Here is a 26832-nt window from a genome sequence, read left to right as displayed (position 1 = left end):
TCAAGGCCAGGTTGGACAGGGATCTGAACAATCGGGTCTGGTGGAAAGTCTCCCAGCCCGTGGCAGGATGATCTTTAAAAGGTCCCTTCCAACCCAAGCCATCCTGTGGTTCTATGATCTGACATCCTCATGTTACAGTGCATGTATGTGTTGCTGCATGTCAGCTGAGTTGTGATAACAGAATCACAGAATGATTATGGTTGGAAGGAACTTCTGGAGATCATTTTGTTTTGCTCACACGGGGCCATCTCGAGCAGGCTGCATTTCTGTCCAGACATCTTTTGAGTATCTCCAAGGAGAGAGACTCCATAGCCTTCCTGGACAGCCTATGCCAGTGCTTATTAACCCTCACAGCAGAAAAAAAAAGTTTTCTGATCTTCAGAGGGGACCTTCAGTGTTTCAGTTTGTGCCTGTTGCCTCTAGTCCTGTCACTGGACACCACTGGAAAGAGCCTGGCTCCCTCTTCCTTGTATCCTCCCTTCAGATATTTCTAACATTGATAAGGATCCCCTCCTGAGCATTGTCTTTTCCAGGCTGAAGAGTCACAGCTCTCTCAGCCTTTCCTCATAGAATAGATACTCTGGTGTCTAATACATCCCAGTTGACATTTGTTGGACTCTCTCCAGTAGCTCCATGTCTCTTGTACTGGGGAGTCCAGAACTGGACCCAGTACTGCAGGTGTGGCCTCACCAGTGCTGAACAGAGGGGAAGGATCACTGCCCTCGACCTGCTGGCAACACTGATGCTAATGCAGCCTGCACTATCAATAGCCTTTTTTCCAGCTGGGGCATCTTGCTGGCTCCTGCTCACCTTGGGTGTCCACCAGGACCCCCAGGTGCATTCCTGTCAAGCTGCCTTTGAGCTGAGGGGCCCCAGCATATATGGTGCCCGGGTTTATTCCTTCCCAGGTGCAGGACTTTACACTTCCAAGTCTTTTCTGAAGGCTTTGATGAGGTTCCTGTCATTCCTTCAGCCTGTTGAGGTCCCTCTGGATGGCAGCACAGCCCTTTGACATACCAGTTCAGCAAACATACTTCGGCTCATGAACAGGATCAGGCCCAGTATCAGTTTCTGGGATACACTGCTAGTTACTGGCCTCCAGCTGGACTTTGTGTCACTGATCACCACCTCCTGGGCTCAGCTTTAGGTGTGATTCTTAACGAGTGGAAAAATGGCTGAACATATCCTTCCTCCCACTGAGGCTGCACTGAGTTATGCTGCTCAAGTGTGTTGCAAGCTTTAAGCGTGTAAGTGTGGCCAGATGACACATTGCAGTTTAACTGTCACTTAGAGTGTCTGAGACCACGACAGTTCTGAAATACTGAGTATGTAAGTTCCTACGTACATTCTGGTTTATAATTATCAAGAAAATGATTGTTCAAATACACAAGATATCTGTGATAATTGAGACATCCTCGTGCTTTGGCATTGTCAACCATTGTTTCACAAGAAGTGCTAGTTAACAGCTTGTTCAAAACTTGCAAGGAGCTGAGTCAAATAGTGATTAGAGGTGGAGTTAAAAAGAAGTTCTTGAAGTTGACTAAGTATTTATGCAGTTTAAAAAGGAAAAGCCAAAGACTTCTTGATCAAAAGAAAGCAAAATGTCTGTTTGGGGGTGGGTGGGGGGGGGGGGGGTGGGCGTTGTGTGTGTATATGTGTGGGGTTGTTTCAGACCAAGGTGTGGATTATTCAGTTGATAATTCCTGAGATGTCTGTGCATTTTACACTCCATGTATCTCTCTGAAAAATTTTCATTGTTTAACTATTCTGATTTTAAAGTTTTATCGAGTATGTTCAGGGCTTAAAATGTTACCCTGTTAAAGTGGAGAAAAAATTTATTATCCCTTAGTGTGTGTCATTTTTTGCATCTGAAAGAGGGGGAAATAAGCTGCCTATTAAAATTTAGTGTATTTAAGTAAATGTACTAAGGCGGCCATGCCCTGTGAAATTCAAAATAAAGAGGGGGAAGTGAAGAGAGAAGTATCTTTGACTTCTGATTTCAGACTACCAGATATACTAGCATTTGGACCAGTGGGAATATTAAACACCAAGAAAACTAGAAATAGATAGGATAGGAAGGTAATGTGTTTTCGGAGGCTTGATGGTAAAGTGGGAGAAGCACTGGCTCGTTCAGTAAGGTACTAGCTATTCTGAGACCCAAATTTTGTTCTTTACTCTTGAACATGATTTCTCTGTGAACATGGTCAATCAATTTAATCCATTTCTAGCTCAGCTTTCTTCCTTCCCAAAAGGAACACTTAAGGAATTAGGTTTGCAATGTGCCTTTCATGAAACGGATTTGAAAGTGTAAACTCTTACTGCAACACAGCCTGATTCCAAAGCTGTGCCCAGAACCAGGATCAGTTCTCACTTCTCTGTAGTAACTCCTGAAGGTGACTGTGGTTTATCCTGGGTAGTTACCATTCACACGTTAGATGATAGTGTCATAATGTTGTGATGAGAAAAGAAGTTGATAGCGTTATTTTATGGAAACTGAAATAAAGGATTTGAAGATCCTTTTAATATGTTCTAAAATTTCTTTTTACTTTTTGTGTGCTAATAGAAGATGAATATCCATTATATTGAAAATACACCTTCTTTTGTTTCTGAGAACTCTTCAATAATTTTAAATACCTAACTTAGTTTATGGGATTAGAATGAAGTAATTAAAAGTAGGTCCATCAGTCTTGCCACTAATATATAAAATTGGTGATTCTTTCTATCTGTAAATTAGTGCCAGATACTATCTCTCTGTATCCCTTATAGTAACTGCTGTCTATGAGGTTGAACACAATGGTAGTTACTTGAGTGAAAATGTAGCTTGAATTACAATGGCTGACTTGATTTCTTTCTTTGTGATGTGTTTCAGGCTAACCGTGATGCTGTGCTGAGCAGAATACCAGAACACAAGAACGATCGTATCATCAGTTTGCAAAGTGCGTCTGTAGTCTACGATTTACTTACGATAGCCTTGGGAAGAAGAGGCCAATATGAAATGCTTTCAGAGGTTTGTTGAGAGTTGCAAATATTCCTGTGTCATTGTTGTAATTTTCAGTTAATCGTGGTAATTGTGGTAGTAATAATGGGCTAAAACTAATATAGGACATTGTTATTCTGACTGCTTTCTAAATACAGGAGGTAGTTTCCACCCCAAAATGTTTGCTGTCTAAGTTTATACAAGTGACTTGAGGTGGCCAAACAGAGAAGTTGTGTGGAAGGTGTGGTAAATGTTTAATGCCACAGAAATTCACATGATTTTTAGGTGGGGATGCATGGATCTGCTTAAAAGGGTACACATTAAATGGACAGAGCAAGAAGGAATGGCAAAAAATAAAAGTTGTTCTGGATATAGAAGTGATAGATATAATTTCCTAGGAAAAATGTTTGTAATGAATGAAAAAGGATTTCAGAAGAAAACTTTCTTTTACACTTCTTAATATTTGAGGTGATCCATAGTCCTTATAGTTTGTAATTGTTTTGAAGTTAATAAAAAGGAAATGAAGTTAAGAAAAAAATTTTCAGGTCTTTGGGAAATGTGTTATTTACCTCAATGTCTTATGTTTAATTATGTAGCATGCTTGTGTTTTGTTAGATTGTGGCAACTGCTTCAGGAAACTGCCAAGTTTGTTAACAGTTTTATACCTGAGAAACAGCTACAGCTCTTTGGGCAGAGCAGATCTTTCTGCTGCTCAAACAGTGCTCACTCAGCAGCAGGATACTGTTGCCGACCACAATTAATTGTTGGTATCCAGGAAGAGTACTTCAGCATATGTGCTAGGAAGGCATACCCAGGAGCTGATTTGTTAAGAAACAGTTCCTCTCTGCCATAATAGAGGACTTCTATTAAGAAAAAGATGAAAAAAAAGCACTCTAGTTCTTCTTTGGTATATGTTGATAGTCACCCATTAATCTGCATCTCACATGATGTTAAACCCTCAGTTTGGGTATTCTTTTTCTTGAAAGTATTACCTAGCTGCCAGTTGGGATACAAGTCAGTTTAAATCAGTACAGTGGAAGGTGTTTCACAGAACAAAGGAGTACGAAGCTCACACAGGCCCAGCCCTACAACATAATCTAATCAGGAATATTTCCATTTACTTGCCACCACAGACACTATCCCCTTGATATGGTTTTAGGCAGGTGCACCAAAGGTGCAAGAGGTGGCCCATCCATATATTTCAGTCTAGAACTCAACAAGTATTATAAAAACCCCAAGAGGCCAAAAAAACCTTGAAAACTTGGATTTTTTTTTTTTTTTCTTTAAGTGACTGGCAACCTTTCCATTTTATATTGTAGCCTAGCAACTGGGCAAGGATAGAGGAGCCCTGGGTTCCAAATCTGATTCTTATGTTTTGTCGGGTGTCATGATGGTTTTGTTGTGATTTTTTTTGTTGTTGTGGATTTTTTGTCTTTTTTAGAATGTTAAACAATCATTATATTTACGGGAACATAACATGTTCCTGGGATTCTTTACGGTCTCCTTTGGGACACTTTGGGTAGCATTTATGTCACAGTAAATACAACTTCTTGCTTCCAGTTCTTCTTACATTTCTTAACAGGGAAGGGTTTTGACTTCATCAGGAAGGCTGGAGGTATCTCTTAGCTGTGTTCTTAGCCAAGTGTCTTGAAGTGTAGGACATTACCCTGAAGGGTAGAAAGAAAGACTTACAGTCCCCTCACATAGAGGAAAACATAGCACTTGTTTCCCTCACTGCTTGTGTGATTTCTCCTGTAACTGACAGATGGTACCGCTTGTTCCTTCTGTCCTTTGGGCACAATTGAATATTCTAAATAGTGGAAGATGTTTTAACTTGACTTAGATCTCTGATTTCAATGCCTTTTTGGAATTTCTTGTGCTTGTGGTGATCTTCATTACAGACAAAAGCAGGGCCATAAATATGTGGAAAGTAGGAGAGACTGCATGTTTGATGAGCTACTTGGTTGGGGGTTTTTAGTCATGGCCTTAGGCTTTGAAAGCTGAAGCCTACCTAAGGCTTGTTTTGAGGTCTTTTCTTCTTGTTGTTTTCTTTTGTTCTGTTTTTTTTTTAACCCAGCATCTTTTAGTCTAGCATCTTTGTAGTAATATTCCAACAAAATTGTATGTATATTCTTTTGAAATGTTTTTTGAAAATAAGAAAATAACTCCACTATGTTTGAAAAATACTTTCAGTACAGAATAATTAAAATGTATTTGTTATATGTACATGAACTATCTTTCCTGAGTATGAAAAAAGTGATCTTATGAAGACCTGGTATAATAAGCAATACTTATTTTAGCATACAGATATTCTAGATATACAGCTGCAGCAGGATCTTACCAGGAAATGTTTAGAACGTCTCATTTCCTCCTATCCTTGTCATTCAAAGCACAGTGGAAAACACAGACTTTAAGAAGCTCTTGCAGTTTAGTGAGTAGAAGATATCTGCCCTCAAATCCTGCTGCCCATAGTCTGTAACTTCTATAATTTGAAGTATTACAATAAACACAAATTCAGAAATGTTAAAACATTCTGTTCAGTTATATAATAGGCATTTAATTTTTTAGGGCTTCATTGTCTTTGAGCTGATTTTGATTGCTGTAGTGGAGCTGTTCTAGATTAAATCAGAAATTGGGAAATTATTCTAACTGTGGAAATGGTATGCACCCACCAGTTCCATTATCTTATTGCTGTCTTCTGGTTTAGCTGATTACATACAGAAGTAGTTGGTTGTTATATAAGGACATTAAGTGATCAAAAATCTGTCTCATCAATGTTAAACTGCTCTAATGCCAAGTCACGTTCTTAACTGAAAAGGGCTCATGTTTTTATCCAGCTTGTATATAATGGGCTTTCAATTTCTTAGGGTGGCTTCAAATAGATGGAGGAGCTTTATACTGTCAATTCTTTCCTGAACAAAAGTACTCTGCTTGTAATCAAGTTAGTTTTTAAGCTTTGTAGGATGCAAGGTATTGAGCTTATAAGTGTCCTGCTAGAAGAGATATTTTCCAGTCCAAACATTTTCCTACAGTTTCATCATTTCATCTTTCAGCTCTCTAACTTCAAGCATATACTTTTCAGGAGACCATAGTGCTAAACAACCAAATTCAGTAGTGTGTTCAACATAGCCTGTTCATATAGTGATTTGTGATTATTTACAAGGCAATATCAACAGTTGCATTTTCCATAGGAGAGGGATTGTACAGAATCTGTTTTCAAGTAGTTAAGTCATTTGCCATTATCCTGAACATTTCATAACTTGCAGTCTGCCTAGTGACTATTGCTTGTTATGTAGTTCTTGTTAAAGGCTGTAGTCTTTGAAACTCCTTGTTGTTACTTGCTTCAGGAGAACCCAGTTTAAGAGGTTTTCATGTTGTTGTGTAGGTCACAAACACATCTATCCATTCATCCCTTACCCCCACATACGCTAAGGGCCAGTTTTGTCATCTTACAAAGAAAAGAAAAGTCATGTAACTTGTCACTTTTCTTACTGAGCAGGGCCAAGTAAATAGAACTTGAAGTCAAGCAAAAAAATAGTAGATATATTATTAGTATGTTGAAACTCAGGCCTTTTTGGATAACCTACAGTTGTGTCCTATGCCCTTATAGTTGCAAAATTATAAAACCCTAAAGTATCAATTCCTTAATCCTCATTTTCTGCAGTTAGAATTGGTAATTAATTTTTAATTGAGCAAGGCCTAGAAAAGAAATTTTACATTTTTTACAGTACTTACGTACGCATCTCTGTGAAGTATCTAAAATAATAGAAGAAATCACACATAACTTACTTGTTTCTTTCTGTGCTTTTTGTTTTCATTTATGAAAAGTCCAATGGGAAAATAAATCCTGTCTTGTTTTTCATAAATAGACATTTAATTAACTTACTACACATGCAATCTAGTGAACCTTTAACAGCAATATTAGAAAGTATTTCATTTCATTTCATTTCATTTCATTTCATTTCATTTCATTTCATTTCATTCCTTTACAATAATATAATAAAAATTTTATTAAGTAATAGTCTTGATACTGGACATTTTGTAGTAGGATAAATTCTAGTGTGCATTAGTTACATGTAGCAAATAATGCACTTCCCTTTTGTTTCATTTTCAGTGCTGTTCTTTGCTTCAGATTCTGGTCTAGTGTGGGAACACACTGCACACCTTGTGCTTTCTGTAATGTTAATGCAGAGTTTGTATGGGAAAAATAATTCATGTTTTTATGGTGTAAAATATACACTGTAGCTATCAGAGCAGAAAAGTTGCTTCCTGTAATTGGACTCTGCAGACTAGAAAATTAATTCCTAAATCAGTTTCTTGCAGAAAAGTGTTTCACCTTTTTGCTATTTAGAACAGGCCTGATTGGTTAAAATTAACATAGCAAAATGAAATTATTCTTATTGACAACAGCAGATAGGAAACATACAAAATTAGTGTATAATTCTAATTTCATATATTTAATCTCAGTATATTAATAATGATTTTCCTTTTGGCATTCAGTTAGTTTGTTTAAAATCTCAGCGGAATATGGAGTGTGAAGTTAAAATTTTTACAAATAGAAATAATACTTCAAGGTGAATCTTTATATACCGCCCCTCCTTTTAAATGGTACTTATAAGTGCTTGTGGTACTGTTGCTTATTAAGTATACATGACTTAGGAAGAGAGTGTGTACAATTTTCCTTTTCACTTAAGACTTATCTCCTACTTTTTACAGATGGTATCTTCAGTAAGCTGATATTAATCATTCCTTCTTTCAGACTGTGTAATACAGTACCAGCAGGAGTATTTAAACATAGTAAACGAGAAATCAGTTTTCTGTTAAATTCTTTTCCATATAGAATCTAACAGCTGTTTTCATGTATTTGAATAATTTAAAATTTTTATTACATGTAAGTTAGAGTCTATAAGAAATCTTAATACTACTAGATATTAGATACTAAAATATCAATAATTGAAGAACATGACCTTAAATAACAATTTCTCCCCCATATTTAGTGTTTAGAAAGAGCCATGAAGTTTGCGTTTGAAGAGTTCCATCTCTGGTATCAGTTTGCATTGTCCTTGATGGCAGCAGGAAAAGTAAGTCTAAATTTTTTCTAATTCTTGTATTGATGGCATTTGATAACAATGTTCAGCACTTCCATAGCTTTCATCGGTAGTGTTTTTGAAAATAATTCTAATCCTTAAATCAACTAAGTATGCCGTACTCCTGAATTTTTCCCAGTGCTGTACAAAGAATGTTGTTATTTGAACAGTTTCCAACCTGGGTTATGATAACAACTATCTTGCCAATAATCTTAAAATAAGCTGATTGAATACAAGTAGTGAGTTATACCAGATCCTATTATCCTGTAAAACTTGTTTAAGTGTGCTTTTGATGACTTAATTTATTTTATACTTAGGTACAAATTAATGCTGATTCGTGATGCTCTTGCTTTTTTTTTTTCCTTTGGAAATTTCTGACTTTATCTTCTTTAATATTGCTGCCTTTGAGACTCTGTATTCTGTGCAACTAATGGATTTTTAAAAAAATTTATCTAAACTAAGAACTTAAGTTTTTAGATGCTGTTCTCTGTTTTCAGTTCTTTTTGCTTTTCCCTGTCATGTTACAGAAAGTCAATGACATTCATTATGTAATGTAAACAACTAATTTTCTAAAATATCATTCTCAATGGGGATATTTTGCTTATTTTCAGTATGGGGGAAAGGAATGTATTTTCCTTAGAAAATATTTTAGCAGCACATTGGTTCTGATGAGACTTGGTTCTTCTTCCAACTCTATTTACTTTGAGTTATCTTCCAAACTGTGATTGTATGGAGGCAAATAAGTCAAAAAAAAGAGGAGCAGTGTCATTCTATCTTATATCAGACCTATTCCTATGTGCTGTTTTAACTCCCAAAGAACACTGCTTGTTTAGTAAACTGTCCCATTCCTTCTCTTTCATTTGCCTGTCTCAAATGCTGTGAGTTTACAGGCCTAGCAAAGTTTTAAATCCATCTCAAAACTTTTCTGAATTGTGTACCATTGGAATTACATTCTTAGCCAGTATTTCTCTGGGGATGCTTAATGATAGCTCATAGGAGTTAAATAACAACAGCAGTGCCTAAAGTCTTGTCTTGCACTGGCTTGAGGAGTTGTGACGAATTGTCACCAAAATGTGTAGTAATGTCTCCTTCACAAAGGAAAAATAAAGTAAACTGTGGAAATAGGAATCTTCTATCTGTGAAACATTTATGCTTTTCATAATTTCAATGGAAAATGTTTTAAACAGTCTGCTCGAGCTGTTAAAGTCTTGAAGGAATGTATACGTTTGAAACCAGATGATGCAACTATTCCACTCCTTGCTGCAAAGCTCTGTATGGGATCTCTGCACTGGGTAAGCTTTGCCCTCTGTCTTCTCAGCAAGAGCTGTAGTAAAATCTTGATTTAGAGATGTAGCAAATACTTTTGCACAGTGATTGCATGCACTTGGACATATCTAAAAACACAGCACAGATATGAATATGCACATGTACATCCCTGTTTGAATGGCTAACTTGAAATACTTGACAGTGGTTATGTTTATCAAGGTAGCATATTTTGATACTGGTCTAAGACATAGCTTAAAATGTATGGAAATTGAAACATTGTTGGAAGACAGATTATAAATGCAACTTAGACTTCTGTTATTTTCTGCAAGAAGGAACTAACTTTTGGGAAGATAATGAGACAAATCTTTCATAATCAAGAGACTCTTCTGGTGATACCATGGTTGCAGGTAGCTGTGGTTTATGGATTCATAGTAGAGACAGTTGAGTTGTATTTTAGATAAACTTGAAATCAGTGTATCTGTACAAAAAACATTAAAGTGATCAAAGATCATTGTGCTGTTTTCAAGATACTTGTGTAATTTTTAGAAGAATGAGTATATTTTAAAAAGAAGGAAAAGAGAAGGGAAAGGTCACATACAGAAATTGAGAAAGTGCTGTAGTAGCACAAACATGGCTTGTTGAGGCTGACAAAAATATAGCCTTAATTAAGGTATATCCTAGTTCTGTAAATTGTTCCCTATGGATTGAGTCTGTATGGAGTAGCTTACTGTACTTAGCATTTATTGTTACTGGAATGGATTCAAATGGGCTTTTTTTTTCTTTCTAGATTATTAAATAGTGTGCTAACATGGATGTGCAGTTAAACCTCGATTTTTTACATGCTTCTCTGTTTATGAGTTTGCATCCATTCAGCAATGCAGTACTCGAAGCAGTTCTGCATGGATATACTGTTTTTATACAGGATAGGAGCCACAGTTCTTGTGATTGATTTTCCTAAATAAATGGTTCATGGGTCAAGCACCATATTTATAAAGTGCAAAAATGGTAGATGGCATATATGGACCAGAAATACCTTTTTTATTGGAAAAAAAAAAGGAAAAAAGGCAAAAGCACAGTAAATGTATTTTGTCCCATTTTTCTCTCAACCATAGGAAGAGATGTTTCAGCTTAAAATCTGTGTTTTTTGTGAGGAATGAGACAACTCTTTGTAGAAATTAAAACAATTTATTAAAACAGAAAAATTGAAAAATTGCAAAAATTAACAAAATATAAAAATTTGGGATCCTAGTGGCTCAGGAGGTATGCCCCAGGAGCGCAGGGATTCAGGAATTTCAGGCTTAGGCAGCTCTGAACCTCAGGTAGAAAAAAAACTTGCAGTGCTAGGCTGGTCAAAAAGAAATATATATATTTCTAAAGGCCCCTGAAAAGGAGTAGGTTTCTCCAGCACTGAACTTAGCAAGCTGGAGGGGAAGGGGAAAATGAGAGAGGGCGTGTCTTTCTCTTGCACCTTTATAGCTTTTGCTCCGCCCACAGTCTGCCCACAGTTTAAGGTGATTGGTGTTTTTCCTTTGACAGATTATCTCTGTCCACCAATGGCTCCTCCTTGTCAGAGGGGTGGTATTAGTTGAGATAAGAGTCATGGAGCTTACGGGGGTATGGCTATGGGGGCTGGGCTGTTTGTTGCAACTGGGGTTTTTAAAATCTGCCTTGAAACCAAGGTACAAGTAAAACATAAAAAAATACATCCAACACATCTTAAAACACTTGTAAAAGTATACAGTAAACACAGGAAGACCATAAAAACTTGATCTGTGTACCTGGGCTGATGGGTTAATTTTAACATTCAATTTAAAAATATTAAGCTCAAATTAATTAAAGCACTTAATATGCAAAGACCAAGCACAAATAGGGATTTCATGTATGACATTTTTTACTCAGTATTTAGCAAGAAAAGTAAGTCTAATGAGAAATGAAATAGTCCTTCAAAGCAACCATGGCTGAGATTTTAACAGGTTCAGTGTGCATAATACACATTGTGAGCATTCTGAGCATTCTTATAATGTAAGATTTAGCTAGTTTTAGACTTACATGGATCTTTTATAATATTTTCAGTTGGAAGAAGCTGAAAGATTTGCCAAAGCAGTTGTTGATCTCGGGGACAAAACATCAGAGTTCAAAGCAAAAGGCTACCTGGCACTGGGATTGACTTACAGTCTGCAGGCTACTGATGGTAAGACAGGAATAAACATTCACATTTGGAAATTCCCATGCTGCCTAAAAAAGGATACCTGGCAGAATGGTAGACATCTAATTAAAGGTTCTGTGTGCAATCATTTTTTCAGTCAATGTATTAAAACTTCTTCAGTTAGTGTGTGGAATGAAATCTCATCATCGTTCATATCACTGATTAAATATATCCTTTTTAGCATCTTTGCGAGGGATGCAAGAGGTCTTGCAGAGAAAGGCTCTTCTTGCATTTCAGAGGTGAGTGGGTGTTGATCTTTCCATTTGTTCTGCTATATGTAGTGCAAAGCTTTTATTACGTGCTGAAAAGAGAGACTTGTAAAAGATTTTGTAATGACAGCTTCACCTCTGGGAGTCTCCTGTCATGAGAACAGAATGTATTTCTTTAGCATTTATTTCCATCATTTTCTGCCAGCATTTACCTAAATTGATTTCTAAGGATTTCCCTTTTTTAAAAGACATTTGTGTTGCTCTCTAGTATAAAATATTTGTTCAAATATTCTGATCTAGAAGGAAAAAACACATGATGTAAGATATCAAGTCATGGTTCAATGAGATAGTGTTTCTAAGAGCTGTCCACTGATCAGATTGTATAGGAGGCATTTGCAATTATCTCTGTAGCAGCAGAGCAATAATTGAGGCCCTGCTGCTGGGGCTGAGGGGTGAAGTGCAGGTGGTGAGGTAGTAAGCTAGGGGAAAATGAAAATTCTATCTGGAGATGTAACAGTGTAGGCAATGACAATGCAAATGTCATCTTCCAAGTGCACCTGGAAACAATGCCATTGGGGATGACAGTAGTTCATTCTCGTGGACTCTGCAAACGAAATGACAATAAACATGTGAATGAGAACATTTCTACACTAATTATAGAAGAAACAAATCTTGATGGCAAAGCTGGCAAAAGGGCTGCAGCATCTAAATATGTCTTTTATGTTTATATATCCTTGAAAACCCTTCTTTGGTGAGAGAAGCCTAATTGTAGGGAAACGGATTTGTGCATTATTGTGAAAATGAGGTCCTGGCTTTTTGGTGGTGATTTTGTATCCGAGGGGATAGGATTGAAAATGTGTTTTGCAGGTAACTTTAGAGTGAGGCCGGTATGTGTTGGTCCTTCTTTGTTCTGTGTTGTCTTAGCAATTCCTTGGTATGTAAATATATTTTAACATTGCTCTTCCTGTTCCTTAGTGGTTTTAATTAGTTTTTTACTACTTCAGCATTTTCTCCATGTTGAAACTGAACTTTCTGCCTCCTGATTTACAACTCAGTTCCTCACCCATCCCTCTTACCACTACTGACTTAATCATCACTATTTCAAAAAGTACTGTACTAACCGTTTTTCACCAATTCTGTGCATTCACTACTTTTGAGACCCTGATAGTGAATTTCTTCCTTCTGAGGGTTCTTGAAACAGCAAGGAGTGAAATGGACCACAGTCTGAAGCTAACCCATTTTAGTTCAGCATCTGTTGACCCTGTTCTTCAGTTCAGTATAGTGATTCCCAAAATTCTGAGAGTCAACTTCTTGGATGGCTCAAAGCGCCATCCAGCCTGGCCTTGAACACTGCCAGGGATGGGGCATCCACAGCTTCTCTGGACATGTTCCAGTGCCTCACCACTCTCATAGTGAAGAATTTCTTCCTAATATTTAATCTAAACCTACTCTCTTTCAGTTTGAAGACACAACCCCTTTCCTATCCATACATGCCCTTATAGAAATCTCCTCTCTAGCTCTCCTGTAGGATCCCTTTAGGTACTGGAAGGTGCTGTAACATCTTCCTGAACCTTCTGTTCTCCAGGCTGAACAATCCCAACTCTCTCAGCTTGTCTCTAAAGGAGAGGTGCTTCACCCCTCTGGTCATTTTTGTGGCCCTCCTCTGGACTTAACTCCAACAGGTCCATATCCTCCCTATGCTGAGGACCCCAGACCTGGACACAGCACTCCAGGTGGGGTGTCATGAAGGTGGAATAGAAAGGGAGAATCACCTGCCCTGCCCTGTGGTCACACTTCTTTTGATGCAGCCTAATGCATGGTTGGCTTTCTGGCCTGTAAAAGCACATTGCCAGGTAATGTCAATATTCAGCTTCTTATCACTGTGAAATTACTCTTTCTCAATCTCTGTTCAAATATTGTTGCTTGGTTGTGTGTTATGTTGCCTTTCACCCAGCACACCAGTCATGCCCACTTTCTCTTACCACATCTGAAAAATAAATGTTTTCCAGGAGAAGAAAGTTGAATTCTCCATCTCCTACCAGTTTATAAAGCAAGCAGCCTGTACTGGGCTGTATATTTCAATGTGCCTGTTTTCTAAAATAATTTTTTTCTGCATTTTTAAAATCACCTACCTAGAGGGCCAGTTACTGAAGAAATAAATGTCCTGGAGAAATACATTTACTTTTTGGACCATTGCCTAAGCCGGATGTCAAGGCTTACCAATTTGTGATGGTGGCCATTCAAGAAGGTGCTTATTGCTCTCCTCACACAGTACTGAGGGGGTGTTCGTTTCACTAATTTTTTTTTTTTTTAATTTTGGAAGACTTTCAGTGCTTTTCCTGTGGTTGGTGTGAACTGAAGTTTCACAGACCTCACCAAATGGTAGATAGATAGTAACAGTTTTATTCTTTCACTATCTGAAACTTGGGTGACTGAAGAAGAATGCTCTAAGTTAAAATCTCTTGTTCTTGTTTAGTATTGCTTAATTTGAGAATTTAAATTTAAAAAAGGTCTGGTCCTGGAAACTGTTGGGCTTTACCTGTGCATCTAGTCTCCAGTTTACAGGTGAAGTTAACAAAATGTGGAACTGTCCCTTAATAACTTAAAACTGCTTTAAAGCATGCTGGGTGTAGTTGCTAAACTAAGGGACCTGTGCCGCTCTTTGGACTTGAGAAGACAGAAATGGACAGGTCAGAAGGAGAAGGTTCTCTGTGGTTGTAGTGGTTTAAAGGTCAGTTTTGATCCTTCCTCCCAATGGAAGCGACTCGCGTGTTCCAAAGATGATTATTGCACATCGTAGTTCTAAATGAGCCTCCATTAAAAGAATGCAACAAATGTAAAGAAAAGAATAGTTCCAGGCTTCCTGCCCACTTCTGACTACACATCATTTTGGGGTGCAGCCATAATTATTTTTTTGTGTCTATGCTCCAGCATCCCTGTGCTAAAAAGCTCTTATCTTGCAGCAGAAGGATTGTATTACAGGGGGAAACAGTAGAGTGTATTACAAGAACAATTTCCGTGGGATAGTAAAATGACTCAGACTCAGTGTGCGCGTTTGACCGAAACTGTAAAAAGAAGAGAACAAATATAATTATTTTAAAAGGTGGGAAAAAGTTTATATAATTCATCTCTTTAAAGGCATAGTGTTCTGGGGAATTCGTGTTTGGGTTTTTTTTCCCTTTTTCTTTGTAAGAAAACTTAATTTAAGGAATTTTTATTATAAATATTCTAAGTAATGACATCTAGTGTTTGTTTAGGAGTACAGTTTATTTGAAGAATCATTTTGTATTAAAGATTTATTTCTAAGATTTAAGCTGAAATGACATAATTGTTTTCTATTGAAAATGATTTTTCATGTCCCAAGGTTGTTCCTTTAAAACAAGGATGATTAAGAATTATAAGAAAAGTTGCTGAAATGAACGCCACTTAAACCAATATATGAGTATACATGTAGTGAAGAGATCTGAATATGAATAAATGAATATATATACATTTATGGGTATGTCTAACCTGTCGGAACAAGGGGAAAATTCACTTTTTGTTTTGTTTCTTTGTTTTTAAGGGCTCACAGTTTGTCTCCAACGGATCATTTGGCAGCATTTTACTTGGCACTGCAGCTTGCCATATCCAGACAGGTTAGTTATGTTTTAAAAGTGCAGCATCATGCTGTCATATGAAGATTAGAATTTGTATCTGTTGGTGAATACAGATGAATATTTCTTCAATAAAAACCTGGTTTTCCTTGTGCACATATTCATATATAGGGAAAAATACTGAAATACTGAAAAAAAATACTGAAATACTCTCTCCAAACACCTTCAGTCTTACGCAGTTCTCCAGAGTTCTGCCAATATTTCCAGCTCTAGGATCAGAAATAAGACAGAAGTAATTCCACTTGCTTCAGCGTTTATGTTGCTAGAGAGAAAAAGTCAGTTTTTACAGTGTTTTTACCTGTTATGTGTAATCTCTGCTCAGATCCTGGAGAGTGGAGGTCTTGAATCTAGTCTTTAACCATCTTGACAGTGCTTAAATCTTGAGTACTGGCTAGTACCCATGCCCTTCCTGGATACCTCTGTGAGGCTTGGTTGTTGTTGTGAACAAAATTACAAACACTTGTTTAAGAAAACTGGAAAACATTTTGACGCTATAAAAGAGATCAGAGCTTAGTCCAGCTTGTACAGCTGGTATGTTTAAGGCATTCTACCATACATCACGTGAATTTGGATAATGTGGAACTGCTTTCTATATATCATGGTAAGCCTCTTCCTATGTCATGTTTATTTCATAGAGTAGCCCTGAGCACAGTTGTTTACATTCTCTAGGTGACTACTTTTCATCGGTAATGAGTAGCACAGACCTTGGACTACATCACTTTAGAGTGGAATGGATTGTCACTTTACTAGCACAAAATATTTTTGAGTAGCAGGCTATGACTCTGTACTTCTGAATTCCAAAATTCTTGTGTTGCTTAATTAAATTTCCTGGTTTTAACACTTACTGTGAACAAAAAAAACTTACTTTGAACAAAAACACAGGCAGCTGAGGAGATAATGAAATTCTACATGAAGAAAAGTTACTGTTGCTGTCTAACTGTACATTTCAGTTAAACATTGCAATTAAAATGTTTTCAAAACCATATAGAAATACAGCCAGGACTTGAAAGAGAATATTTTAAGGGGCTGAAGGGAACTGTTTTATAAAAACATGTATCTTACTTTCCCGGGTTAATATATTATTTAATTTTCAGTGTTCACCACAGAGCATCAGGTCCATTTTAAACTTCTGAGCAGTGTCTTACAGGAGTGTATAGAATGCTACATGTTATCTGGGTGAACATTTTGAAAATTTTATGGATGTAAATTAAGTAAAAGGCAATACTTCTAATAGTGGTGCTTTCTTTTTCTGCCTTTTTTTTTTTTTTTTTTTTTTTTTTTTTTTAAATCAGATACCAGAAGCTTTGGGTTATGTTCGTCAGGCTCTGCAGCTACAAGGAGATGATGCCAACTCTCTTCATCTCCTTGCACTCTTGCTATCAGCCCAGAAACACTATCATGATGCTTTGAATATCATTGATATGGCCTTGAGTGAATATCCAGAAAATTTTATGTGAGTGAATGTCATGTTTCCTTTCTACGCTTTCTCTTGTATTTATTTTTCCTGGATTCTCATCTCATTCATTTCAAGAGGGGATTGATTTGAAGATTGGTCTATTTTCTTTTTCCAGCAGTCTTCCTTCCTGGCCATTTAGCACAAGTCTGCTTATTATAGGCTTGTTAAACAGGGATAAAGGATTTGGTTTGGAAGGGAGGTTAGAGCTGGATAGGTGATCTTTCTTTGTTTTTTCTACACCCTCTGTGTAGATAATTTCTCCCTATTGCATGCTTTATAGTATGTTTGTGTCTTCTATTTTTATGCAATATTCCAAGAAGGATAAATAGGACTTAACTATTAGCTAGGACAGATTTATCCCATCCTACAGATAACTCTATAGATATGTAACCCATTTTGTAAAATATATCATGAACAGAGAATCTCTACATTTGCTTAGATAATAACAATTCATCTGAAGTTGGCTGATGGACAACTAAATAAGTGAACAGGGAAGAAGCATGTTTGCTAAATATCCTCTAGTTTAATAAAAAAAATCATTCTTTCTGTTTATTTTTCATGTTAAGTACATCTAACCATACATTTGGATTTTGTACTTTTGTGAGGTTGGGGTTTGTTTTGTTTTGTGGTTTTTGCTTGTTTGTTTGTTTGGGTTTTTGGTTTGTTTTTGTTTGTTTGTTTTTTAATTTATTTTCTTATGAAAATCTAATACAATTCTTTAGAGGAAAATATCTTAGGGACAGCTTCCATTAACTTCCAGTCTTCCACTTTGATGATTTACCAGCTGTCACTAAGGTTATAATCCATAGTATGACGCATAGCCTACATGCTTATTTGGACAGTTTTTTGAAGTATCTCATTCTTAACTTCTAAATGACTGGCCTATATCCTAAATTGTCGTTATATCAGCCTACCAGAAAAATATGATTTCTTTATATTATTACTTTGAAAATAGAAACTATAGTGGTATTCCTTCCTCTTCCTTGACATTTCATGTCTCCTTTTGCCTGTCTCTTTGAGGTACTGTTGCCTTTTTCCTCACAAATCTGACCAGGACCTCTGTTGATACCACCTCTTTTCAGAACTTTCATGGCTTGCAATCAATTCTGTGCAACAGCTTTTGTTGCTTTTTGCTGTATCTCACTTCCTGGTTTATCTACACACCTGACTTGTCTTGGTTCTTATCAGGGCCTTCTATCCATGTTTCATAATTTCAGAACTATGTTGCAGTTTCTCTTTCATATCTGTTCATGCTTTCCTCAGGACCGAGGGACTTGTCAGTAAGTCAAGGTTTGAGAGGCAATTGAAGTATCAGCTTCCTAATTTTATGTTCAAAGCACTATGACTGTCATCTTCTGTCTGTTCTTGTTTCATCTTCTGCCACTTATTGGCAATGTAAATAAGGTATCAACAACTGTATCTCAGAGTAGTAATAGTCCTGAAGTATTTCTGAAACTGTAGTTTCAGAACTCCCCATTGTTATGAGAGAACTCCCTATTACATTCATCTCTGTTGTAATGAGAGAACAAAGGTTCATTCAGTAAAATGTTTAAAATTATTCTTGTGAGCATTCAAAAGGTATTTATGGGTTTTTCAAATGTGGTTCATGGCTTTTCCAGAGTAGTTTATACTGCAGCCCTGGTTAAACATGTTGTCCAAGTTGTTCATTACAGTATTGATCTTTGTATTAATCTATGTATATATATTCATCGTATGGGTCATCATAGTGCTTCTAAATTGTTGGTCCTGTCATATAAAACAGACTCTGTGTTAATACAGTGTACTGCGTTACAGTGTACTGGTACAGGTCAGGGAATTTGAGAGGAGTATCTTGGCAGTAGGAATCGCCATCAGATGTGGCAACAAATGCTAAAGACTCCTAGGTGAAATAGTTATGTGTATCTCAAGAAAGTCTTTTAGAGTCTCGTTTTTAGTGCTGTCAAGTTCCCAGAGAAGTCGAAAATATGATTGAGATTTCTTGTCTGCTCTCTGCAATTAATAGTGACAGCCAGACAGGCACATCTGGTCAATAATATAAATTTGGATTGATTCTGTCATGTAACTGGGTTATTTTTGCAAGGATTTATCAGCTTTTGAAAACTATATGTGGTGCTCTTGAAATGGTTGACAGTGTGTACGTGCGTATATATAAAATACAAAACACAACTTCTTAGTGTATTGCTGTGTCTGTTTTCTTATTTTATGACTTCTGTAAACAATATAATCTCATGGTATTTCCTAGTAGACTGGAAAGAGATCCTTTTGTGTTCCTCTACAGCTTGCTAATTTTTAGATACACTGAAACATATGATTATTCGCCTGTGGTGCTTTATTTGGTTTTGTAAACCCTTCAGATACCTTTATGCTTTATCTTTCCGTTATGTCTGCAACCCAGTAAACTAAATACTACAAGAGTTCTCTTGGTATTCTCTGTATTTCTGCCAGGATCCATTACCCCAGCTTTATGCAAATTGATACTTTGATGGCTTTGCAGCATAATAAATCCCTATACTTGGAAATATTAAAGCATAGTGCTTGTGATTTATATTATTCCCCGTTTCTTTCATTTCTTGTGCATTATTCCTATCTGCATACCTCTATATGCTGTAATTGCATTGCTGCACTGTGCTGTTCTTGCTCTCTTCACCGCTGTATGTTCTTTTTGTTATGCATTTCTTTAAAAAGAATCTGTGTTTTCACAAGTTTATTATTGCATCTTTGTAAAATGCCAGAGGTTGCAAGGAACTCATAGGATACACCATGAATCATGCAGAAAAGTGGCTACTTTCCAGCACTCTTCTGTTGTAATCAATTAGTAATCATGCTGTCTGTCAGTTTTTGACATTTGGAAACCTGTTGCATTTCTAGAGTTCATGTTCAATATTTGAAGCTTACAGCAAGCGTATGTTTGGATGAGCAATTAATATTAACCTTCCTGCACTATGAAGGTAGAGATTTGGCCAATCAGATCATGATTTTGCCCTGGGCATCTTAGGTCAATAAGTAGAAAGAAATTCCTCAGAGCCAAAGAATTCTGTCCCATCATTATCTAAAGGAGTGGAAGGAAGGAGCAAACACACTGGGCTGTTAGCAGCAAGGTATAGCTTTTTCTTTGAATAGAGAGTTGATTGTTCCTCCTGTATTCATTATATTGGCAGCATAAATCTGCAGTTTCCTCTGACATCTGAATAGGTATTGGGAAAACTGTTGGCAAAAATCAAAGAAACCTCTAAAGTTGAAATAGATATGTAGCTATGTTTTTTTTAGAAATAATAAAAAAGGAAGTTGTTTACTGAATATTTATAGCACTATTGTTTCAAACTTTTTGTAAGCTTAAATTGCTAGGTTGTAGCCACTCTTCTTATAAAGAAATCATCTGTATGAATACAATCAATCTCCTTCTAAATGCTAGCTAATCTTTGAAGCCTCCTGCAGTCTGAGCATGCTTTAATCCAGGGACAAAAAGATCTCTAGACAAGAGATTACTGAACAGATTAAGATACTGAAAAGATTATGAATACTGTACTCAGTATGAATACTGAGATGGGTGGGAATAAGATGCCAGCACCAAACACCTGAATAGTTAATCTCAGTCAGATGCTACTGTGTTCAAATCAATTTAAAGTTAAGGTTTTTCTCCTTTCATTAGACAGCTTGTCGTAGTCATAGAAATGTAAGTTCAGTTCTTCTCCAACTTGACAGGATTTGAACCCACAAATGATGCAGCTCAGAGTCCTAACCATCAGACTATGAGGGCAACTGAGGGAGATGATCACTTTCTCCTCCTGTAACAGAAGCAGGGATGTGCTGCCCTGAATGCAAAGACACTAGGCAGGAAGGAGCTACAATATATCCTAAATTGCTAAAGTGCTTAGCTATGAGGGGGGCTTCAGGTCTCAGTTGCTTGCGTTTTCCTTGAGATTTATTTCTGTTAATCCAGTGATTTCCCTCTCTGAATGTGTAAGCAGTCCCAGAGGTGTGCATTTCAGTCTGAGGGTGTGTTCAAGGTGATGCAAGGTAACAGTGTTTGTGTTGCATTGGTTCATATTGGGCTTGTATATCTTGTACAATATATATAATACATGTGCAAGTACCTGAGGAGCCTTATGTACAATATACCCTGTTTTTTTATCTGCTTGTTACAAGGAATTTATGTCTTAGTGGTGTTTCGAATTATGTGAAATCTTGAAACAACACTTCTGTCTGTTTTTAATTCATGATTAGTCAAAAGTAGATTCTCAGTCAAGGGAGACAGAGTCAGGTTTCTTAGTGACGTACTTTGGATATTGTTTTCTTAATCTTAACTGTTTGGGGTTCCCTTATTATTTCAAATGCTGGAACACTTAAAGACGAATGTAATGCCTACAATTAGTGTAATTAGGCAAAATAAGTAGTAAATTGCTAATTTTATGCTGAAAATTGGAACTGCAATGGATAGCAGCTGACAAGCTTTTAAAGTAGCAGAAGTAGGGAACAGCAGATGGGTTATTTGAGGAGTGCAAGCATGTTATTTTAATGTTAAGTACACTCAAAAAGGAAAGACATATGGTAACAGATTTGAAGACAACTGAAGACTTAGTTCACAGTTTAAACATTTACATTTCTTGAAGTGTGATGGAAATTTTTTTTTTCTTCCAAGAATATTTCACAGAAGCATCAGGCCAATATGTCATTCCTCTGAAAACTATTAAATCTTTTCCTTCCTGACCCTCAAGGGCTCTTTTGAGCTACATTAGATTTCCCAGAATCACAGGGCCTTTTAACATTCCTCTCAGTTCAGTGTGTAACAAACTTGTTTCCTCCTTGGAGATGTCCAGGTGGGCATAAAAAAAGAACTGGTTAGTACAGGCAGTGTAGGATGATACATATACAATGGTGTATTAACCATTTTGTGGGACAGGAAGATATTTATCAACTAAAGGAAACAGACTACCCTATTCTGCTTTCCCAATGTCAGCTGTAGTTGCACTGCAGTATGTAGTGCTGGTAAAACTTTGTGGGGATTTTTTCTTGATAAATAGAGCACTGGAAATTATTTGAGGAAAGGATGGTAATATAAGATTGGACAAGAAGTAGTGATTTGCTATGCTTGCCAAAATCATGTCTTTCAGGTTTGTATATGCATTCTTGTCAACATTTTACAACATGCATTTTCAAATCCATTCCATTTTGATCCTGTTTATTTTGGGAGTTAAATGAATCAGTTCTCAGGAATGATTTTTCTGTAAGTCATGAAAGACAGTTTAGTTTGCTTGTGGTTTGTTTTTTTTTTTTTTTGTTCTGTGCTCTTCTACCTCACTCCCTCATCCCCCTTCCCCTTTGGTTGTTGTTACATGCTTTTACTGAATGGTCCATTAAAAAAGACACTGTTGATAGGTAGATATTACTTTATATAACAAATTGGTCATTGGCCTCAGGGTCTTATCCCTGAATTATGTTTGCTAGGCTGTAGATTCTTTGAAACTTGATTGAAAGAGTCCCAGTTTGGGTCATGAGCCAGCTGCTGCAGGGAATTCAAGGCATGCAAACAAAAAGTTTTCAAGTATAACTAATTTGTTCTGGCTTTAGTCAGAAACTATCTTCATTATAGTTTAGAGATTTACATTTTCTTAAGGACATTGAGTTCATAATATGGAATACAATATACAAACGCTGCACCAAAAATCACAGGTCTGACTGCTTTGGGAACAAATATATGGGGAACAGTAGGGTGCAAGGAAGTCCATCTAATGGACACCAAATATACCTATTCATGATTTTCACAAAATTGCGTTATTTTGGGGCTTGAGGGCTGGTTTTGTTGCTTCTTTTGCTTTTTTTGGGAGTCATGCTTCAAATAGCAATCTGAACAGCCTATTTTTACTTCATCCATGTTTTTGTGTGTGTATGGGCTTCCCAGTACTTGGGATCTGTGTGGCTGCAGTTGGAGAATGTTTGGTGATTGATTGAGAAACAGTTTAGGATGCTTATTTTTTATTAAGTTGAGTGCTTTCCTGGAGTTTTTACAAAAGCTACATTTGATTGTTTGACCTCCTGTTGCCAGTGTTGGATTTTGAGTGATTTCAAGGTACTTAAAAATGATGGCTTTTCATGTTTTATAATTAACTCTTTATATTTATGTCTCTCTCTTCTGATAATAGAACTCTCCTTGAATACTGAAAATGAGTAGACTGACTGTGCAGTGGTTCACTTTGCAGCAGACACCTCTATAAGTTTCTTTCTGTACTTTGATTATTATGGTTGCATCTAAGATCACTGAATGTGTAAATACATCCTTTACAAAACTATATGTCTTTCATAGTCTGTCTAGTTTCATGTTGTCATTCCCCCGTAGGTTAAATTTTTCAATTGTGTCGTTTTGTGTTTTGGTAATGAGGCAGGTATTTGGGAATTGAATAATGTGAAGCTGTAAGCTTTCTACAGCATGTGTGAAAGGGACAGCTGTCAAAACTGGATGCTTGAATTTGTAGTTTGCAGCCAGGATGATCAGTTCTTAACCCCCTGACTGTCTATATATTAGAAGTTCCTGAATTTACTTTACTTTTTATATTAATATAGGTTTAGCTAAAGCATACCTTCCAGAGGATTTCCAATCTTGATAAGTACACATCTAAACCTGGAGAAACCATTGCAGCATGTGGTAGCTCATTTCAGTGTTGGAGTTGCACTCTTCATTAAGACTGCACTTTTGGTTTTAATTTGAATTGATCCCTTATTGGTTCCTTTCCAGCCATTGGTTTTTATATCATAATTTGCTAAGCCCTCTGCAATCCTGGTGACTTCATTTTCTTGATGGTAGTTTCTGTAATGAGACCACCTCCCAACATCCTTTCTGATAAGAATGTCACTCGCTGGCAGTAAGGGCATATTCTCCACCCTTTCAGTTATTCCTTGCACTGTAGCCAGTTTTATCACATGTGAACGAGAACTGCAGAAAATATTTCAATATCATTTATTACTTCATTATAAAAGAAGCACCTGCATCATGTCTCCTCAAAAGGGCTGTGTTAATTATTTTGAGCATAATTGCTTCACTGGGGACTTCTATTCAACTTCCTATTTGCTGGCATTCTTATTTGCTTCTTGGTTAGTTATTTTTATGACATGTTTCCACATATAAATTGCAAAGGCTGTATTTGTTCCAATAGCTATATATTTAATCTTTAAAAAGATATTTGGCATGACAGCTATTAAGCTGTACTGCTGAACAGTTTCTTGAGGAAGTTTCCTACTGTATTTTGTAAGGATTTTTTCATTAGGAGGGTGTATTGCATGTAAATTAGAGTCCTCTCAAATGAGGAATTTTAAGGCAATCAGCCCTACGTTCTCCTTCTAAAAGAAGCTACCAACTTGCAGACAGTAAACTATTGTCAAAATCTGGATTGTGAATGAGATAAACACTGGGAACTTCAGGGTTTTCTTCTAATTTTAACCTTTTTCTTCTAAACCATTTATTTATGAGTCATTACAAGATTTTTAGAAGGGCACGTGCTCACAGCATGTACTGACACAGAGAAAACGGACGGTGCCAAGGTTTGGCTTCCCTCCTACTTCCTAATTTCTTATGTTTCCTGTCAGTCATCAGTTTTCCCTGTATGTAATTGTTGAGTGCAAGGAGTGACTTGCTAATGCTTTATCTAGGAAAGGTCAATAGATGTAGATTCTTGCAAATAATCAATTTTGAATAATAATTGTTCCACCTTAATTTTGTGCATTCTGTGTACAGCTTTCCCACTTCAATTATTCTGTGGGGTCTCATAGTTAACCTGATTTAATTTGCACAAGCAGTTGACACTATGACAGTTTGTTACAGAAATGAGATCAAACAGTATGAAGTATGCATGTGAATGTAAGTCCTGCATCACCGTATTTATTTTTTCCTTTAAATTCAGATCATATGAAAAGAAGTCTACATTGTCTGTTAAAAAAGAGTTTATTTTCAGAGTCCAGTATCTTTAGCATTACATTCTGCATCATCCTTTTTGTGATTTTTTTTCTTAGTGCAGAATTATTGTCAAACTAATTAGTCTAAGATTTTGCAAGTCATATGATTAGACTTGGTGGGGGTTTTTTTTGGGGAGGGGGGGGTTGTTTGTTTGATAGTTTTTGTGGGGGTTGGTTTAGTTTGGGGTTTTGTTTGCTTTTTTGATATGGTGCTTGGTTTTAAAACCAGAACAACTTCTTCTGAATTCTTCTAGCATTCTAGGATTTAAAGTTGTGAGATATATCAAATAAGCACTTAAATGTGAAAAATGAAATATAACTCCACACAGAATTGGTATTTTTCACCTTTCTTTTATGGTCTCATTAGTAACAGGCTATATATCAGAATTGATTATATAAAGTTTATTATTGTACTTAAGCTATTGTAGAAATTGATGTGGTTTTCTGGGAGATCAAGCTGTTTGTTTGATACTTTGTGTGGTTTTTTTCTTGGTTGTACCCATATTTATGGGACTCCCAGTATATTAATTATTTCCTAACATTTTTAATAATTGATTGTCATGTAAAAAATACTGTTAGCTGAAGTTACTCTCAGCAAACTCTTAAATTATTCAAAAAGGTTCTCTTAAAACTTAGTAAGTTTACTCCAAGTAGGTTAAACATAAACCAAAGTAGTTGCATTTTTAATCCTGCATTCCACGCAAGCAGATTTGATGCATCCTTTTAAATTTTATTTTCCTAGGGTGGTTCTTAGGTTTCTCAGCAAGGCTTTCGGTACTTTACACTATAATTTTCAATGCACATACTTTTAAGTGTTATGTACAGCTCTTCCTTATGTTCTTCAAGTCCTGAACAATGTAAATAATTTATATAATAAGAGAATAGTAATGAAGTTTGCTTCCAACACTGACTGAAAATAGAGAAGTCTGAGCAGTTTTGATCAGGATAGGGGGATATGCACCCTTCAGAAGAAGTCTAGTGGAACTGTAAGGATGTTGCTTAGTCTGAGAGACATTAGGGAGATTCCTGATTACTACTGCATTGAGTGACAGTGCTATAGCAGGCAGGTCTGGGGAAAGAATCATAGATAATGTGTCATGTTCCTAGATTTGAAGAAAGGATCACAGAATGTAAGGCAGGTGTCATCCATGCAGTAGTGTATGAAATACAGATATCCAGCTATGGCTGATCCAAGCCACTGCGCTCTTATGGTTCACAGCAACTTGTGGAAATTGCTAACTTGATCCCAAAAGAAAAACAGCTGATTTAAAAATGATGCTTGAGGTGAGCAATACCTGTTCACTGAAAGAACTAAGAGTTCTCAATATTAATAGTGTGACTTGTCCCATAGCAGAGCTCAGTCTTCCATACTTCAAATTTTTGCTTCATTCAACCGGTTAGAAATACCTTCAAAAGCTTAAGCCAGTATTGGACAAATTAACTCCTCTTCATCTCCTGAGGTAAGAGAGTTGCTATGGAAGGAAATTGGTGGTTGTAGCATCTTCAAAAAGTGAAACGGGCTGGCTGAGAGTTGGGACAACAATTGTATTTTGGAGATTCCTAAGTTCTTTGCTACAAATTACACTGGTTGGCTGGTGGAGAAAACTTTAGATCATGGATTAATAGATCAGTTTGCATCAATTAGGAAATAAAGCAGTAGCAAGAACCTTTGATGGCACAAGGCCCCATTATTACAGTTGTCCTGTCTGTAATACTTCTCATGAACTTATCAGTTGTATTTTAAAATACAAGGTTATTTGCACTACCTCTTCTGTGGTCTATCCAAAACAAACTGTGAGGAAGCAGTCTTTTTTACAACTTAATTATAAATTAAAAGACCTAATGCCCACCCTTAGTGTTTTAATATTCTGAATGGCCTTTAGATATACTTGTTTTTGTGAAAACGATTTCCTCTAGATAAATGGTTCTTTTGCCTTCCTGCTGCTTGTCTCATCTGTATTTATAGAAAGAATTTGTACCTCTTCTTGGCTTTTTTTTTCTGCTAGACTGACTAAGTGAAATATTTTTTGTACT

General features: G+C 36.5%; 1 protein-coding gene across 2 annotated transcripts in view; it reads left to right on the top strand.

Annotated features, from left to right (window-relative positions):
- Positions 1-26832, top strand: part of TTC7B (tetratricopeptide repeat domain 7B) — a 130240-nt gene that overhangs the window by 53420 nt on the left and 49988 nt on the right. For both annotated transcript variants that reach the window (XM_069018067.1, XM_069018068.1), the window contains exons 9-15: positions 2870-3007; positions 7975-8058; positions 9252-9356; positions 11404-11521; positions 11718-11775; positions 15308-15380; positions 16691-16851. In XM_069018067.1, the coding sequence (XP_068874168.1) occupies positions 2870-3007; positions 7975-8058; positions 9252-9356; positions 11404-11521; positions 11718-11775; positions 15308-15380; positions 16691-16851 (737 nt within the window). The remainder of the gene's footprint in view (positions 1-2869; positions 3008-7974; positions 8059-9251; positions 9357-11403; positions 11522-11717; positions 11776-15307; positions 15381-16690; positions 16852-26832) is intronic.

This window comes from Aphelocoma coerulescens, chromosome 5, assembly GCF_041296385.1.
Source record: "Aphelocoma coerulescens isolate FSJ_1873_10779 chromosome 5, UR_Acoe_1.0, whole genome shotgun sequence".
In the NCBI taxonomy this organism is placed as follows: Eukaryota; Metazoa; Chordata; class Aves; order Passeriformes; family Corvidae; genus Aphelocoma; species Aphelocoma coerulescens.
Note: the sequence above shows the minus strand (reverse complement) of the source record. Positions and strands in the feature narration are given on the sequence as shown.